At 32.4% G+C, this 13267-nt stretch overlaps 2 protein-coding genes across 2 annotated transcripts; both read right to left on the bottom strand.

The window, feature by feature from the left end:
* Positions 1–1557: 1557 nt before the first annotated feature.
* Positions 1558–3264, bottom strand: LOC134705975 (uncharacterized). Its single transcript, XM_063564688.1, has one exon. It carries the CDS (start codon positions 3262–3264, stop codon positions 1558–1560), a length of 1707 nt encoding a protein of 568 aa, XP_063420758.1.
* Positions 3265–10054: 6790 nt separating this feature from the next.
* On the bottom strand, positions 10055–10945 carry LOC134705976 (uncharacterized). Its single transcript, XM_063564689.1, has one exon. It carries the CDS (start codon positions 10943–10945, stop codon positions 10055–10057), a length of 891 nt encoding a protein of 296 aa, XP_063420759.1.
* Between the last annotated feature and the right edge of the window lie 2322 nt (positions 10946–13267).

A 13267-nucleotide genomic window follows, 5' to 3' on the forward strand; every position in this document is an offset into this window, starting at 1 on the left:
TCATTTCAAACTTTCACAATTGGTCAAATTTTAGATACTTTTCACGTTTTAAATTTGGTGATAATAGATATGACTCATTATGCTATTTAAACAAAAGCATCTAGGCAACTGACCCTTTTTCAGCACTTGTGATCATCTCTTATTTTATGAGGGGTTTGTGTTGCTCAAATTTCAAATTTTTGAGCAGAGATTTCTTCTTTGTAATAAATATCCAATAGTGTATAAGCCATTTACACAAGAAGTAGTACAACGAATAAAAACGAATAAAAACCATTTTCTAACCTACAGCTTTCATATGTTTATATGGTGGATTCAATATTGTTACTTGCTATATTCATTTCTGAACTCCATATCTATATATATACTGTATTTGTGCGATATTATGAATAACATTCAATTCGATTGCTCAATCTTCTCTTTTAAAAAGTGTGTAATTCTACTCATGGCATGATCTACTTTTACCATTTTTAAATCACGTTTTCAACACGTGAACTGTATATATCCATAAATTCTCACAAGGGTACATAGATTATAAAGATGAAAAATGTTAGGATCATTGAATAAGCAGTATAATTACACTTATAGACATCAAAAGAAACATTCTCTTAACTATCTCAAATCAACATGCCCAATTCAATCAAAAGTGTTACATATCAGACGGGTTAAGTGGACTCAATTTCTACTTATAAATTCATTTTTTGATTGTAACATTAATTTCACCAGAGTCTCGTTCTCAATAAAAATTATGTTAAGATGTTTGTTTCAGAAGGAGTCGTGGAAATGTCTTGTTTATGATGAATGACAGTCTAATAAAAAATTCTGCTGTTTGCTTAAAACTATATTTCCTTGATTGAAAGCAATGGTGTGATAAAATTTGTTTGCCCAGTTCCATTGTTTCGATTTAGCATCAGAAAAAAGCAACCAGTGATAATTGATACATGTTACGAAAAACAGACTATACATTACTGTAATGTATTAATAGAATGTCGAATGATAGTAACAGATTTGATCTCTTCATAAAACATTGTTAAATGCAAACTGATATATAAAAGCGGGTGGCAATTTGTTTTGGTTTAAATGCGTACTAAAGGTGGCTCGAGGGGATGAATTCATTTTTTTAAACATAGGCTTTAGTTTGGTTCCTTCTATACAGTGTTCGAATATCAAAGTTGAATTGAATTTCTTATAGTTTATAAAAGTAAGGTCGAAAGAATTTTTTAAAACTATCATGATTTGAAATGAGTTCATTGTTCATTTGTTTTACCTTAGATAAATGCTCATTCAAAAACTGAACATGAACAAAGTAAATGTATGACTATGGATAATAGCTCTTCATCGTTTAAATAAGCTTTGGATTTCAAATATTTTGGCCACGAGCATCACTGAAAAGACATGAATTGTCGAAATGTGCATCTGGTGCAAGAAAATTGGTACCGTTAATTTTAGTATAGTAAAGGCCATAATATTCTGCACTATTTACAATTATATATTTTTTTTATATATACTGTTTCTAACCAATGATGGTTTTTTTTTCTTCCTTTGTGTCTATATACACAGTTAAAAAGATGATAAGTTAATGTTATACAAATAGATAGTTCCCAGCATGTTAGTAAAGAGAAGAATATTTCTGTCTTGGTCAAAATGTATACCCATAGGAAAATATATTCCGTTATTTTCTAACAATCGACGGGCATGCTGGCCATCTGGTGAAATTACGACAACACTGTTATCTGCGTGGGATGCCACATACACATTGGAATAGTTATCAATTGCTACTCCACGAATCATCTTCAATATTGAATCGTCTTTGTATTCCCAAACCTTCTGTCCTGTGATTGTGTAGCATGTTACTGTATTTGTGGTATCGTTTGTATAATACATCTTGTCTTTTGATGTTGTAACATAGTTCCAGTTATGCTTGCCATCGTCTTTAACTACTGTGGTGACAGTACTTTCATCCGTAAATTCTGTTGTTTTGATACCACTTCCAGTTTCATAATATATTAGTCTTCCTTTATTATATGTAATGCCGTAGCAACGGTTAGACGTTTTGATACTTTTCACAGTCTTTTTATTGACGATGTGGATAATTTCTATATGAAAAGGCTCTTTATTGTGGGTGATAGCAACGGTATTCTCACCAATACATGTAACATCTAACGGTTGGTGTGATACAGGTATTACACACACAAATGATCCATTTTCCTTGTAGATAACTAGACGGTCATTGGTTAGATCTACGAAGACCATTTTACCAGTTGGCATGATGGTGCACCCCGAGATTCCAACTACCTCTCTCCCTTTCGGTATCTCAAATGTTTTCAATAAAGTAGGATTGATGTGATTGATTGATTTTGATATCGTCGGTAGCATTAGTTGAGCTTGTTTGTCTCTAGTCATCGTCAGGGTTATAGTGGGTGGATTTTCTATAGCTGATATCTCTCCAATCTTTGTCATAGACAGTATGTCAGACATCTTGTTATCAATTCTGCATTGTAGGTTTATTTGTTGTAAGCTTCCATCTGTTATTAAAGACTGCATAAATATCTCTTCTTTTTGGATCTCGGCTTCAAACATTTTACCACCGAGAAATGTTTGAAGGTCAGTTGCAAAACTTTTCGTTGCGGAAATTCTCTTCTGTAGCTCATTTAGTGATTTATCATGGCATAAAATTTTTGAAAGAAATCTGTCTATTTGTGATTGGACTTTCTGTTCAGCAGCTTGGATATCTTGTTGTATTTCTTGCTCAAGATTATCTAGGTGTTTGTTTATTTTCTTTCGTACCTCTTTTATATCTGTCTGGAATCTCAGTCGCTGTTGGTGAATTTTCCCCAAATTCTGCTTTCTGTCTTCAATAATTTTTTTCATGTTGCTCTTCATATCCTTTAAAATTTGTTCCATAATGTCAAATAATGCGGAAGTCTTCGATGTTTTGACAATATCATCAAGTGCCATCAAATCACAAGTTTTGTGATTAGTTGTTATGCAAAGCGGACAACATGGTTTTTCATGTTGAGAACAGTAGAGCTGATACTTTTTCTCGTGGTCTGAGCAATATTGGTTTATACTTGCTATTGCTTGTGGTATTTTTTTATAATTATGCACTGAAATGACTTCATGATTTCGTGAGGATTTGGAGGCACGATGGTGTTTTTCGCATGATGAGCACAATCCTTCATCGCATTCAGAACACCAGAAGGCGGCCTCTTTCACCAAGTGTTGAGTTTCACACACACCACACAATATTCCACTGGATGAAGCCATTTTAAACTGCAAAAATAAATTATTGATCCCAAAACATGATGAAGAGTAAAACTTATTAATTTTCAATAACTTTTTTTCATATACCTTACTTGTAAATAAAACAAGTTAAACTAGAGACTCTGAAGACCCGACTTTTTTCATATACTTTACTTTTAAATAAAAAAAAGTTTAACTAGAGGCTCTGAAGACCCGAATCGTTTACCTGGTTAAAATTACCTCTTTAATATTAATTGTGTACCTTTATTGCAATTAGCTAATATAAAAAAAGAAGATGTGGTATGATTGCCAATGAGACAATTATCCACAAAAGACCAAAATGACACAGACATTAACAACTATAGGTTACCGTAAGGCCTTCAACAATAAGCAAAGCCCATACCGCATAGTCAGCTATAAAAGGCCCCGATAAGACAATGTAAAACATTTCAAACAAAAAAACTAACGGCTTTATCAATGTAAAAAAATGAACGAAAAACAAATATGTTACACATAAACAAAAGACAACCACTGAATAACAGGGTCCTGACTTGGGACAGGCACATACATAAATAATGTGATGGGGTTAAACATGTTAGCGGGATTCCAACCCTCCCCGTAACCTGGGACAGTGGTATAACAGTACACAATTTGCATATCGTTAAAAAAAAAATTAGTGATATTTTTGTTGATCATGTTTCAATTAGAGTATGCATAATCAAACACGTCATAGATATTACTTGATTTATTTCACTTGACTGGGCGGAGTTCGCTTATTATAGAATATAACATCTAGAGACAGGTAATTTGTGATATATTAATTGATAAAATGTTCAGTTATGGTCATCAATCTGGTTCAAATATGTAAACATGTGTATTCGCAAAATAAATAATGATTCACAGACGTTGATTCTCTTGTGTGGCGGAGTTAACATGTTTTTCAACTCCGCCACACAAGTAAAACTAACGACATCAGGTGTTAAATCTAACAATGGAAATCATGAAATCCGTAATAATTATAACGGCAATCATCCTTATCAGACAAATCTTCGAATAGACTGTCCTTATGCAAATTGAAACGTAAACTCTGCTCGATCAGTTTAAAACACAGGATTGAAATTAAAAGTTTAGACACACGCACGTTTCGTCTAGAAAAGACGCATCCTTGACGCTCGACTCGTTTGAGAATGATTTCACCGTTTATAGTTTATATAAATTTCATTGCTGTTTTTGGAAAAACTGGCAAATTTAATATCAGATGACAATTAGGCCATTTTGACTAAACTGTAGATCTTTATTAGTTGATCTCTTACTCCGCACTCTATTAGACATTATTAGTATACGACTCTTCAAAAGACAGAAATCGGTCGACAGAAAACAAATCCGGGTTGCAAACTAAAACTGAGGGAAACACATCAACCATAAGAGGAAAACAAAAGAACAACACAACACTGAAATGCAACAAAATCATCAAAATATAGTCGTGTTGATTTATTTGAAAATCTTATTGTGATTAACAATTTTGTCGTTAATTGATTCTTAATTGTAATCTGTGTATTATACTTTTTGCATTCAAAAACATAACGAAAAGAGGGTGAAAACACAAGGACAATTATTCATCGAAGAGTCAAATTATTGGTTTTGACCTGGTTGACCTACTTGTAGGTCTTATTTTGCCTCACAATTTTCCATATCTTGTTGCATTCTATGTATAAGCGTTTCGGCAAAAAAGTAGAAAAGTCATATAGGGACAATAATTCCTATATTGGGTCAGTTATCAATATCAGTAATGTTGGTTTTTTTTTGTATATATTTGATAATGCTTAACATCTTTGCCATTTACCAATATAGTTTTCTAATTCTTTTTTTGGGGGAGGAGGGTCTGCTCAAAATGCATATATTTAAGTAAAAGTTCACCAATCTTGGAATGGCAATAATTCTTTTACAAAGGCCAATAGTTGATTTCAGCCATGATGACAAATGTTTAGATCGTTTTGTAATTATCATTTTATATTTTCACAATATATGAGTATCTTTTATGTTTCCAGCACAAACATCATAAAAAAATAAGATTTCATGCTCCTTATTGCAATTTTTACAATATCTTTTAGTCCAAATAGTTATGACGTCTTGAAAGACTTTTTTTCTGTGACGGCTTAAATTGGGAAAACTCGTCTTCTAATACAGTGTACCTCATATAAGGTACTCAATTTATTTGTACGATTTTTAAGAAATAGACCTTCTTGGCCTGTTTAACATTTAAACCCTGACAGTTTTGATCTTACTGTTTTCCTTTTTTATATATAATTAAAATTTAAAAAAGATCTCTTTCGAACAACATGGCCCATGTTTGTTCAACATATCTCAGGAACATTCAGTTATCAGGTTTGTTATCATTTACCGCCATACGAAGAAAGACGTTTCATTGTGTAAACACACCTATATTTACATTAAACATTAAGATAGATATAAAACTAGTTTTCCATTATTGTAACTTATAAACAACAATACAAAATTGATGAAAGTCCCCCTATTTTGTTGACATGAAATTATTTCCATCATTCATATACCTCAATACTTATAATTAAACCTTAAAAGAATTACAAGCAAAATAATCATAATAATAAAATAGATCAATATATTTATGTCAAGGTGATTCTAAACCAGATCATAACAATGAATTCAAAAGTATTATTTTAATACCATGCAACTCTTAAATTATATCTGTTGCTGATGCATCGGTTTGAAGATATATAAACATATTAGTAAGTTTACCTTAAACTGTGTATGTCTTCATAAATACCAGTATCAAAACATATTATGTCTTCTCACAAGGTTAATTATAAACCCGGATGTCTATAGGTCACTAAAACATAACACCGATATACTTTTCATAAAAACAAACGCAACACATGTACCCCAAATTAACTGCTTGGTGCTCGTTGCTGTGGAAAAAGTTTAAGTATGGCGGATGGACAACAGACACTCGAAAATAACAAGCATTTTCATAATAAAACAGAACAACTAATAAGTTTAAATGTGTCCTGTCCCAGGTCAAGAACCTGAACAGTTATCGTCTTGTGACTTACTTTAATGTTGTTTTCTAATTCTATGCTTTGGAAAATTTGAGCCTTGGTTTTCGACGAACAGCAAGATATAAAGGGCACCAAAATGACAAACGAAATTTTATTTATCGAAAACTGCAACCACACATCAGTATCCAATCTATAATAAATATGTTTTTGCAACTTCTGAAAATAAGGATTACTATATTGTAGGACTTCGGTGTTAACATGAATATCAATTGTATGGTCATTTTTGTAAAAAAAAAATGGTTTAAAAAGTATGAATTAATCGAATTAATAATGATTGGCTTATGCCAGTCATAGATTACCTTAGTTGTATTTGGCACAACTTTTTAGATTTTTTTATCTTTCATGCTCTTCAACTTTATACTTGTTTGACTTACTAACTACTAGTATTTGATCAGTGCGTCACTGATGAGTCTTAAGTGAACTAACTGTGCCCTCTTCTTGCCGACTTGTTTCTTTATTATTATGAGGTTAACTTCATACAGGAAGTTAGCAATATCCTTTAAATTTACTTTCCGCTATATAGATAACGTTATCTCACTAAATAATTCAAATTTGGCTGACCATGTTTAATGCATCTATCCCATTAAACTAGAGATAAAGGATACAACAAATACAGGTAAGTCGGCCTCAAATTTTGACATACATCCAGAAATTGACAATGAAGGAGCGGTGGAAAACAAAACTTTACGAAAAAAGAGATGATTTCAGCTTCACAATTGTGAACTTTCCATTTCTAAGTAGCCACATTCCAGCAGCACCTGCATACGGGGTATATATCTCCCAATTGATAATATTCCCGTGCTTGTATTTCCTATCATGACTTTCTTGATAGAGGGTTGCTGCTCACAAGGAAGCTATTAAACCAAGAGTTTAAAATGGTGAAGTTGAAATCATCCCTTCGAAAATTTTACGTACGCCATAACGATTTCGTTGACCGTTATGGAATAACCGTTAAACAGATGAAATATAATATGTTCCTTCAACCATAACTACAATCCCCTCACCTTTAATGAGTGAGATCTACCGAATTAGACTATTTACCGGATTTGTTATATATAATGAGCAACACGACGGGTGCCAAAAGTGGAGCGGATCTGCCAACCCTTCCTTAGAACCTGAGATAACCTCAGTTTTCGGTGAGGTTCGTGTTGCCTATTTTTCAGTTTTCTATGTTGTGTCATGTGTACTATTGTTTATCTGTTTGTCTTTTTTTTCATTTTTAGCAATGGTGTTGTCATTTCATTTTCGATTTTTGAGTTTGACGGTCCCTCTAGTATCTTTCGCCCCTGTTTTATGTAAACGAAACGCGCGCCTGGTGTATCAAATTGCACCTTTGATAACTATTTACCTTAGATAGTTTTGCTTCTCTTACATTTCGTTTATATCGAAGTTTTCTTGAAAGAATGAATTAACATTTAGAGGGTGTACGTTAATGTCATAAAGATAGTCATATATATCATCGAAAATAAATGCATTTCAGGGTCAGATTATTTCCCGACTTCTGCAACATACAATGTGCATGTATAAAAGCGTCTAGGAAAATGGTAAATAAATGAACATAGACTACAAAGATTAGCAAGGTTCATGAGACCACACAGACACATACTCATGTTTATGAATATGCTAATGAATATGCAAATGCTGATCACTAAAAATTCAGAAAAGATATATGTGTCTGGATAGTTAATTGTTATGTCTTCATGGATCACAATCATGTTTTATACAAATATTGCCTCTGTCCACAGGTAAAGAGGAAAGTTTGACTCAAAGTTAGTGTATGTCTAAGAACAAGGTTTTACATGCATGCCTATTATCTGTAGTCGATATTTTTTTCTCTGCCATTTTTAATTCTAATCAACCTTTTAAAAAATAGTTGCCATTGAACAAGTTTTGGCTGAACACTTTTTAACAGTTATATGTTGATGGAGAGATTAATTGCTGATATCATGTTTTGAGAAAAGCGTCCCGTGCTATTCTTGATTCCTTTGCTTGCACCTCGGTTATTACCCTTCTTCAGAAGAATTAAAAATTATCATTTTAAAACAAATCAGGGATTACTTATTTGAAATTTAAATCTAAATGATTGATTATTAGATTTATTTACGTCTTGTGGAAAATGTAACATGTTTGTTCAGGGTGAGAAAAAGAAAGTTGAACAACTTCAAAAATAAGATATTATCATAAGAAATTGTCCATGCACTTTAAGCCCATTATTGTTGAAAATGGTGGTGTTTACGTTGGAAGGACAACTCGGTGCCACATGTGGTGTAGGATATGCTTAAGTTTCCGGAGAACCTGAGATAACCCCTAGTTTTTGGTGGGGTTCGTGTTGTTTATTGTTTCGTTTTCTATGTTGTGTCATGTGTTCTATTGTTTGTCTGTTTGTCTTCTTTCATTTTTAGCCAGGCGTTGTCAGATTATTTTCGATTTTGGGTTTGACTGTCCCTCTTTTATCCATGTCCCTGTAGCTTTCAATGTTTATCTCCTCAATTTCAAGCAGACATATCTCTTTTGTCCTAAATGACAATTATTTCAGGGTAAAGCAGCACCTTCTGATATAGTTTACTAAGAAGTTAAACAACATATCTTTAATGGCATATAAGAGAGAACTCGTTCCCAGAACGTCGGATGTATCAACGCATGTACTTCAGATCTGACAAACAGACAAAATGTCCCTGACATTTTACATTTCCTGTAGTGCCCATTAGTTTCGGTCTCGGAAGTGGGATTCCATGTAATCGAAGTAGAATTAAAATTAAAAAAAAGTATGTGCGCTACTTCAATATAATGGACTTTTGTTTATGCGGCTGTCTTTAAAATGAGAGATTAAGCTAGCTACAAAACCAGGTTTAATCCACCATTTTCTACATATCGAAAGTAAGGAATGAGACAGTTGTTTTCAATTCATGTTTAATTTGTTTAATGTGTTTGATCTTTCGATTTTGTTACTTGATACAGGAATTTCCCGTTTTTTCAATTTTTATGGAGTTTGGTATTTCTGTTATTTTTCTTTTTAAATTTTCTGTTGTTTTTAGCAAAATATAATGATGTCTAAATAATCTCTTTCAGATGGTTATGAAGTAATATTAAAACAAAATTTTGGAATCAATTGAATAACTCTAAATGTTGTATTAGAAATAAACAGCTAAATAACTTGTCTAATTAGGGAAACTAAGCATCTATGTCCAATTTAATAGAAAACCACTATTGAACACTTTTAATCCAGTTTCATTCTTAATAGAATGATAGATGGAGAAGCGTTCAGCTTTTAAAAGTTAAAATTACTAGTATTGCATAGAGAGAAGGTGCGTTTCTTCTGTTGTTTTAGTATTTTAAAATTCACGCTATTTCAAAACCTACAAAGGTATCAGTGAAAACACATATATATAATAATTGGGATCGAAGTGAACCGACCATATAAGCAGCATAATTAAAAAAAAGTCTTGTGTCTATCGTTATAAGATATACTAGAACACACCCGTAATATCACGGATCTGTGACTGAATTTAAGAATATAACTATGCGTAAGCCTTATCTTAGTATTGCATACTGAGTCATCTGTTAAAGTCATGCCGATTATAAGATGTACAATTTTCTCTGCTTTTAAACAGAGTAAACAGATGTTCTTAATATTCTGCACTTTTTACATCCATTGTTTTGTAAAAGTCTGCACACTGTTTCAAACAGCTTGATTTTTGAATCTTCATTCTTTAAAAAGTTCACGTAATTTTATACAAAAAGGCTGTACCACGCGAGTTAGAAATTAGAAGAATATTTCTGTTTTGGTCAAAATGAATACAATAAGGCTCTTCAATTTTATGTTCTCCTCCTAACAGTTCACGGGCGTACTTTCCATCTGGTGAAATTACAACGATACGGTTATTCTCCCTGGAAGCCACATATACATTGGAATCGTTATCAATAGTTACTCCACGAGGCTCCTTCAATATTGATTCGTCTTTGTATTCCCAAACCTTCTGTCCTGTGATTGTGTAGCATGTGACGGTATCTGAATAATAGTTTGCATGGTATATCTTGTCTTTTAATGTTGCGACATAGTTCCAATGATTCTCGTCATCGATCTTAACTACTGTATTGATAGTACTTTCATTATTGACATCTACTGTTTGAATACCACTTCCTGTTTCATAATATACTAATTTTCCATTTCTATTCGTGATGCCGTACCACTGTCCGGACGTTTTAATCATTTTAACAATCTTTTTATTTCTGATGTTAAAGATTACTATATGAGAAGGATTTTCACTACGGGTGACAGCAACGGTATTTTCATCAATATATGTAGCATCAACCGTTAAAGCAGATACAGGCATTTCACAATCGAATAATCCGTTTTCATTGAAGATTATTAGACTATCAGTGTTATCATCTACCAAAACTATTTCCCCAGTAGGCATGATACTGCAGCCCGTGATTATATTTCTTCTTCCTAGGTTTGGAATCTTATTTTTTTTCAAAAAAGTAGGATTGATGTCATTGATTGATTTTGATATTGTCGATATCATCTTTTGAGCTTGCTTGTCACTATTCATCGTCAAAGTAAGAGTTGGTGGGTTTGCTTTAATGGATAAATCTCCAATCTTTGACATGGAGAGTATGGCAGACAGCTTGTCATCAATTCTACATTGTAGGTTTATTTGTTGTAAGCTTCCATCATCTATTAAAGACTGCACAATTTTTTATTCATTTTGGATCTCGGCCTCAAACATTTTGCAATCCAAAAAAGTTTGAAGGTCAGTTGCAAAACTTTTCGTCGCGAAAATATTGTATTGTATCTCATCTATTGCCTTACCGTGGTCGGAAAATTTAGAAAGAAGTCTTTTGATTTGTGATTGGACTTTCTGTTCCGCTGCTTGAATATCCTGTTGTAATCCATTTTCAAGTTTATCTAGGTGCTTGTTTATTTTCTTTCGTATCTCTTTTATTTCTGTCTGGAATGTTTGTCGCTGTTGCTGAATTTTCCTCAAATTTTGTGTTCTGTCATCAACTATTTTAGCTATGTTGCTTTTCATGTCTTTTAAACTTTGTTCCATTATGTCAAATAATGCTGAAGTCTTCGACATTTTGACAATATCATCAATTGCCATTAAATCACATGTTTTGTGATTTCTTGTTATACAAAGCGGACAACAGAGTTTTTCGTGCTGGGAACAGAAGTGCTGATATTTTTTTTCATGGTCTGAGCAGTATTGGTTTATACTTGCAATAGTGTGTGGTAGTTTTTGATAATTGTTCATTGAAATAACTTCATGATTTCTTGAGGCTTTGGAGGCACGATGGTGTTTTTCGCATGATGAACATAACCCTTCGTCGCATTCAGAACACCAGAAGCTAGCCCCTCTCACTGTGTGCTGTGTTTCACACACACCACAAATTGTTCCACTAGTTGCAGCCATTTCAAACTGAAAACAAATTTCAAAATGTTATAATTGAATTCAAAACAAAGCTATTCATATGTTTTTTTTGTTGTTTTTAGATAGGGAATAGTTAGATTTGAGCTGCTTCCTTCCCTGATAAAATATACCAGTTTGACCTTTATTATAATCATTTTAGTTTGCTTATATGTGAGTTTCAATTGGTGATTTTTTTAGATCATGTTTCAATTAGAGTATATGTATTATTGATCATCTCACTATTTTTAGTTTATACATATCTTATTAAAAAATAACAAATCCTGAATTAAGGGTGACAATTCATATCATGTAAATGAGACCATAGATATAGGAAGATGTGGTGTGAGTGCCAATGAGACAACTCTCCATCCAAATAACAATTTAAAAATTAAACCATTATAGGTTAAAGTACGGCCTTCAACATGTTGACTAAATTGTACATCTTACTTTGTTGATCTCTATCGCTTCAAATTCTCTCACGATCTACTTTAGGAAATTGTTTTAAAAGGTTAAACTAACATTGTGCTGAACAATTTTGTCGTCTTGTCTATTATTATTTATGTTTTACTAAAATATAATATACTCCTTTCGTTAAATGATTGGTTTAGAACAGTTCAACTTACTAGAAGGTCTTACGTTGCTACTTTTTTCGTACATGTATATTGTTTCATACTATTTAAGTGTTACACATAAAATATTATTTAATGGATATAAAAGAACTCAGGGAAAATAACTTCTGTTGGGGGTCAGTTTACAATTTCGGTCATTTTTTATTATTTGTAGATAATGCATTCATAATTTCTCGCATTAATCTTGGTTTCTGCACACAAAAAACGCATAAATTTTAGTAAAACACATTTCTGAAGTACATACAAATCATTTGACAATCTTAGAACTGATGACTAATGTGTACATCTTTTTATAATCAACATTTTTTATATGATATTAATTGGCTTTCCGGGAAAATAACTTCTATAAGACGATTTTTTTTCTTCAAATATAAAAAAGAAGATGTGGTATGATTGCCAATGAGACAACTATCCACATAAGACCAAAATGACACAGACATTAACAACTATAGGTCACCGTACGGCCATCAAAAATTCGAAATCAGTAAGATATAGACTTTCTCGACCTGTTTATCATTTAAAATACTGTCAGGTTTTCTCTGTCTGCTTTTCATTAGTTCTTGATATATGATTTTATTCATAGGTGGGGTTTTTTAGCACTAGCATTTATTTTTGTTCAACTTCTCTTTTGAACTTTCATGTAAAGTTTGGTAAAATTATGTTTTAGAGAAGATTTTTTTTTGTAATATTTACGATGACAAAGATATACGATGGACGCTAAACGATGACAAAAGCTAACATGCAAGTAAGCTAAAAGGAAAAGTAAAAATCACAAACAATATCAATTAAAAAAACATCTACTAGGTTTCTGTAACTTTTCTGTTTACACCAACTTGTCTTTACATACATTTCATGGTATAAACACGGTCTTACTTCCCTAAATTTTAAG

The sequence above is a fragment of the Mytilus trossulus genome, chromosome 2 (genome assembly GCF_036588685.1).
Source record: "Mytilus trossulus isolate FHL-02 chromosome 2, PNRI_Mtr1.1.1.hap1, whole genome shotgun sequence".
Classification (NCBI taxonomy): Eukaryota; Metazoa; Mollusca; class Bivalvia; order Mytilida; family Mytilidae; genus Mytilus; species Mytilus trossulus.

Coding starts and splice junctions, on each gene's coding strand:
- LOC134705975 (XM_063564688.1), bottom strand. CDS start 3,264: ATGGCTTCATCCAGTGGAATATTGTGTGGTGTGTGTGAAACTCAACAC.
- LOC134705976 (XM_063564689.1), bottom strand. CDS start 10,945: ATGTCAAAGATTGGAGATTTATCCATTAAAGCAAACCCACCAACTCTT.